At 59.1% G+C, this 5,902-nt stretch overlaps 1 protein-coding gene across 1 annotated transcript in view; it reads right to left on the bottom strand.

Annotated features, from left to right (window-relative positions):
* SYT7 (synaptotagmin 7) overlaps window positions 1-5,902 on the bottom strand; it is a 38,852-nt gene that overhangs the window by 29,096 nt on the left and 3,854 nt on the right. The window contains exons 2-3 of the mRNA XM_021707558.1: window positions 4,155-4,234; window positions 82-213 (exon numbers count right to left, since the gene is read on the bottom strand). Of these exons, the coding sequence (XP_021563233.1) occupies window positions 82-213; window positions 4,155-4,234 (212 nt within the window). The remainder of the gene's footprint in view (window positions 1-81; window positions 214-4,154; window positions 4,235-5,902) is intronic.

Raw genomic sequence — 5,902 nt, 5'->3', positions numbered from 1 at the left:
GGGAGGGGGCAGGGCAGGAGGAGGGAAGGGGGCGTGCGCGGATACTCGGTACATATGATGAAACCAGGTAAAGTCACTCACTTGAGGGACAGTCGTGGGTCGCCATAAGGGGCGTAGGGTGAAATGTTTAGAATAAACTCCTTGGGAGGGTAGGAACTCCATTTCTGCTGCACTGTGCTCTCATTGTTATTCCAAAAGTCTCTGTCTAGATCACTGGAGGGGCAGAGAGAGAGGGGAGAAAACAGGGAGATACAAGAAGAAACAAGAACTGCTCATCCTGCGGGGGCAGAAGGGACCGGGACCCCAGGGGCCAGGCACACAGAGGGCGGGGCTTCAGGGTCTGCTCCTGCAGGAGGAAGAAAGGCAGGCGGGCACCGCAGCCTGTGCCTGGCACACACACCCATACGCATGCGCACACAGACACGTGCCGGCACACTCCTACACACGCATGCGCACCCAAGGGCCGGAGGGACCGCACAGAGAGGAGGCGAGCTGCAGGTGGCAGACGGGAGCCTCGCACCTGGGAAGCTGAGGGGAGAGAAAGATGATGAGATGGAGGAGGAGGGGCAGGGGACGGGGGAGGGAGGGGCATGCGGCACAGATCGGGAGCAGGCGAAGGAGAGGGTGCTGGTTTCTGGCTAGAGGGAGCTGAAAGTTAGACCAGATGCTGCTGCCAACTTGCTGGGCCCTGCCTCTCCTGGCCTCAGTTTCCCTGACTGTCAAAGGAGAAGACGAGCCATAACTGCTATGCTATCAGCTCTCTCACTGTGGGGTAGCAGCCCGAGTTCTGCGAGACCCAAGGTTCTTCTATCTCCTCTCCACTGAGCCCCTCCTGGGGCAGGCCCAGCTCCCTGCTCAGCTGTCTCCTCTTTCCATTGGCCTGAGGTGTCCCCACTCACTTCCCGACCCGACCCCGGGGCATCCTCTGCCCTCTCTTCCCGTCTGGTGTGCCCGGGATGCAGCCTTTACATGAGACTGGGGCCAGGCATGGTGGCTCACATCTGTAATCCCTGCACTTGGGGAGGCCAAGGTCAGAGAATCACTTGAGGACAGGAGTTCAAGGCCAGCCTGGGCAACACAGTGAGACCCTATCTCTACAAAGTAAGTAAATGAGTAAGTAACTAGGGGCCCTTTGTTCCAGGGCCAGTGTGAAGGGAGCCTGCCCTTCTGTGGATGTGGACCTGGCCTGCCTGCTGGGTCTGGAAGGGACCTTGGCCTCCGTCTCCCTCCCCCCTCCTGCTCTGTGACATATCACACAGAGGGAGCAGCTGTGCCAGAAGACAGAGAACGTGGGGACTCTCAAGTGGGGTGGGTGGCAGAATCCTTGACCCGCAGAGGGCATGGCCTGGAAACTCTGGGACCAAGGAACAGGGGCTCCACCAGCTACTGGGGCCCCAAGGAGCAAGGCTGGGAGTACAGGGAGAGGAGAGTCAGCTCCCAGGCCAAAGGACTATTCTGGAAGGGAGCCGTGCCTAAGACACAGGAACGCTTCCAGGGGAAGGGGCTCCCGGAGGGGTGCTGGGTAGACCTGGAAAGTGCTGAGACTGGGCCCCGGCTCAAGGCCAAGGTGCAGCACTGTGAAGGAGAGTGCCATGGGGGAGGCACAGCCCCTGAGGATCAAGCAAACATGATCTGGGGGCACCTGCTTCTCCTCTCCCTGAGAGTTTGAACTTGATCTTGATCTTGGTTCTCGACATCAGATTCAGGCAGGAAGGAGAGAAAGACAGAGAGAAGGTGAGCTACCACCATAGGCCCAGACAAGATGGTGGCCTTGGGCCTCCCTGGTGTAGACAAAGCCTCTCTGTCCAGAGTACACCTCAGGAATGCCTCATAAGAGACTCTGTGTACAGGGTTCAAAGCCACAAGGCCTTGAGCCAGCTCACAGGGGTAACGGGGCTGGGTAGAGGAGGCAGGACAGGCCCTAGGGGAAACTTGTCCCCCAGCAAAGGTCCCTATTTCCAACAGAGATGCCCTTTGGCCCCCACTCTGTATTCTCTCCTTGCATCACACAAGGGTATGGATGTGGTCTCTCCCCCCCATTCTTTCCAGACCTCAACATCTAGGGCCATCCAGTCCTAGGTCCTAGAGAAAAAGATCTGTCTAGAGTCATCACTGCCAGGCTCATTTCCCACCCTGTGCTCCGAGGGGCTCCAGAGTCCCTCAGGTTTCCACTTCGGTACCGGAAAAGAGAATCTTTAATTAAAGAAGATTGGGAAACACTGATTTCTTTACTGCAGGACTTCTCAGAGCCTTTAAGGTACCAATGAATCAGTATTACCATGAGGGAGCTACAGTGTGCAGTGTTTCTCAAACTTAGTAGGCCACAGAACCCCTTGATTCATGGAATAACTAGCAATCATTTATGGGGCACGAGTGCTCTGAGGAACACAGTTTGAAAAGCACTGCTAAAGAATCTAGCTTCCCAGAATCCTTGACAAGATGGTCCCTTTGGAGAAGGTTTTAAGCCCCCCGGGAGGGCACAGGAAGTAGGCTTTGCTTCCTGCCACTCTACTGGCTCGGGCCCTTAGATATTCATTAGCAGGAGCCAATGGTCTGGGTGCATGTGGACATGCATGGTGGTTTCCTTCCCTATGGTAAAGGGCCTGACTGCTCAGCAGGGTGGGAGCAGGCTAGGATTGTGGGTGGTAAGGCCACAGGAAGGTGGGCTGGACAGCTGCTGCTGCCTATCTGTCTTACAGAGCCTTCATGGGCCCCAGTCCCAGCCTGGCAGAGCCTGCCCACTCTCCCCCCTAGTTAGGAATTCTGTCCCCTCTCATGGGCCCTTTCCAGGACTCTTGGTTCTGCCACACGCGCCCCTACCCAAAAAGGTTGTGGCAGAGACAGCCCTCCAGTCCTGGCTGTAAGCGGCCTGGCTGGCCAGGAAGTAGCCCCAGTGCTGGGCTGGCCCTGCACCCTCCAGGCGCTCCTTCTTGCCTCCAGAAGGCCCAGCCGGCAATCTGCAAGAGCCCAAGACCTGCCAGCTCTCGGCTTTGAAGACTGGAGAGCGTGCAACCAAACCCAGCTTCAAAGGCTCCCCGCAGCGTCCTCCTGAGCCTCTCGCCCACCCCGGCCTCATCCTGGCCCACCCCTCCGCTCAACCCATCCCAGACACACATCCGCAGCTTCCGTGAAGGCCTGAAACAAGGTCAGCACAAGAGGTAAAAATGAGAGGGGTGCAGGGGGACTGGGAGGGAGCCTCTGGAGCAGGTATGGAGGCTGGGGTGGAGAGAGGGAAAGGAAAGGAAGGCAGAAGAGGAAAGACATGTGGGGAAGGGCTGGGGGCAGGAAGGGGGCAGGAAGGGAGGGGCTTGGCTTTCGGGCAGCTTCCCAGTGAAGTCCAGGGCCCAGCAGAGAGGAAGGGGCGGCGGCCACTGACCCATGGGCACATCGAGAGCCTTCCTTCCCAGAGCCTGGGGCCCCTGGGCCCCCAATGAGATGGGTGGGGGGCTTCTCCTGGTGTCTCCAGGTGGTCTACAGTAGGAAGGCAGACCTATCCGCTTGAAGAGGGCTCTCACAGCAAAATGGGGAGACCCAGGCGAGTCAAGGGGAGCAAGACATGAATGGGGGCCAGGGTGACATGAGGAAAGGGCCTCTCCCAGTGCTCTACCTCCCCTGAGTGGCCCTGCCCTGGGGCCTGCTGGGGCCCCCAAGCTTTGTCTGTCTCGCCCCTTCCAAGTCGCCCTCGAAACATCAGCAGGATCTGAGGGAAAAAACCTAAGCCCACAAGGAGGGAGCTCCCTGGCCCAGGAGCAGGGGCTGAGGGAGGATTCGGAGGTCCAGTGCTGCTGGGGAGGGGACTGGGGACAGTGTGTATGGCATGAGGGTCAGATGGAAGGAGCAGCAACCAGACCTGGCATGGGTGCAGACAGTGCCAGGATGAGAGCAGCCAGAAAGGAGGCTAGGGACTCGGGAGCACCATGACGGTCTGGGGACACAGGCAGAAAATGCAGGGTTGGGGCCACTTTGGGCTGCTGGGAGTACATATGTGGGGGTGGGGAGAGACAGTACATATGTGGGGGTGGGGAGAGAACATGGCATAGGGTGTGAGGGGAAACTGAAAGTGTGTGTGGCCACGAGAGTGGTGGGGAAGAAGGGGCTCCTCCCACCTGGGCGGCCTGTGCGTCCCCGCCCCAAACTGGCAGCCTGGCACCTACTTGATGGCCTTCTTCTCACTGCGCCCACGCCCTGAGTCTGGCGTGCCCACCGTCTCCAAGGAATTCTTGTAGCGTTTGCCCTGTGGAGACAGCACCAGGGTCATTGCTGTGTCCTCCCCACCTCCTCACGGCAGGGACCCCAGGGAAAAGGAGGTGAGCCAGAGTCTAGCCTTGGCAACAAGGTCCAGGGCCAGCGTAGGAGGGTGTCACCATGGCAGAGTGCCACCCCAGCCATAGCTGCTCCCAGGTTGGCAGCTCTAGTCCCCACGGGACTTTGGGTCCTGACCTGCCCCCCTTGACCTGAACCTCATCTCTGGCCCCTGGGGATCAAGCCCCTCTTGTCTGCCTGTCTCCTGGGGTTCTGGCCTGGCTCCCAGAAACACAGTTCCCTCTGCCACGGACAGACGGCTCTGAGGCACCTGGCCACGTCACACTGTCCACGTCACCGCCCCCAGATGGTGGGGGTAGCATCCTGCAGGGCAAGGTTGGCAGCGGTCAGTGATGTGAGCAGTGGGGGTGGGGAGAAGACCACATGCTTGGTCCTGTGTCCCTCACTGTCTGGGGGTGCCCTGGGGGTCCTCCTGCCCTGGGGCTGTGGGGGGGAAGGGCAGACCCTTTTTAGGAGGGCCATCTTAGGAGGAGAGGCTGCCTGCTTACTCTGAGGCAGGTGAAGGGGGCAGCCTGGGCCCCTGGACAGCCCCTTAGAGTCCCTCACACTGGCAGAAGGAAGGGGGGCAGGGAAGAAGGGACCCCAGATCCTCCAGCTAACGGCAACTGGGCCTGCTGCCGGGAAGGTGAGCGCCATTCACCTTCTCGGTTTGGGTTTCTAAATTTAGTTCATGCAGAGCACAGCCCCATTAACATTCCTGGCTGCCACCAAGCGTCCTCACGCGCACCCACGGGCCACCGGCCTGGTCTGGGCTCGGAAATGATGGGGGCAGTTGTGGATGGGAGCTGTGAGGGTCTGGGGCTGCCCTCCCCCCAGCTCATTCTCCCACTGGGTACTGGTCTGCCCTGCGCGCGCGCGCGCACACACACACACACACACACACACACACACACACACACACACAAATGCTTCCCCAACACTCTGTCATGTGCACCAACATCACAGCCACAACAGTCAATTATTCCATCCTTCCAAAAGCAAGATAAGAGCCGCCATCGCCATGTTCTTTGATAGCCCTGCCAGCTGCAGCTCCTTCCCAGGCATGGGAGCGGCCTGTCTCATGCTGCAGGGACTGTATGGGGGCGGGGGAGGGCCCTCACCCTACCTCCAGGGCCCCTGCATCTCAGGGGTGCCAGGGTCTTGGCAATGCCACACGTCTTCTGTGTCACCCTGGCCAAGTCCCTTCCCCTCTGCTGCCTTTCTTTCTCCGTTTCAGAAAGGGTGTAGTGTCTGTCACCAGATAAGCCCCTAGAATGTTCCTCCTTCTTCAAGGTTCTCACTACATATATTAGCATTTCAGTTTCCTTCAGCTCCCATCCCCCAGAAAGCAGCCCAGAGACAGGGCGGTGCGGTCTCTAGTACGCAGCATGGAACCTGGTCCCAGGCAGGTCTTAAAAGTCATTCACAGATGTGCCCCTTCTATGGCCACACCCACCCAGTAGGCCCCCAGTAGCTGCCTCTCATCCAGAACTTTAAGAATTAAAACAGAGCCGGGCTCGGTGGCTCAGCCTGTAATCTTGCGCCTTTGGGAGGCTGAGGTGAGTGGATTGCGTGAGTCCGCGGGTTCGAGACCCGCCTG

The sequence above is a fragment of the Carlito syrichta genome, unplaced genomic scaffold (genome assembly GCF_000164805.1).
Source record: "Carlito syrichta isolate Samal-C Ts95f unplaced genomic scaffold, Tarsius_syrichta-2.0.1 Scaffold120490, whole genome shotgun sequence".
NCBI classification, from domain to species: domain Eukaryota; kingdom Metazoa; phylum Chordata; class Mammalia; order Primates; family Tarsiidae; genus Carlito; species Carlito syrichta.
Note: the sequence above shows the minus strand (reverse complement) of the source record. Positions and strands in the feature narration are given on the sequence as shown.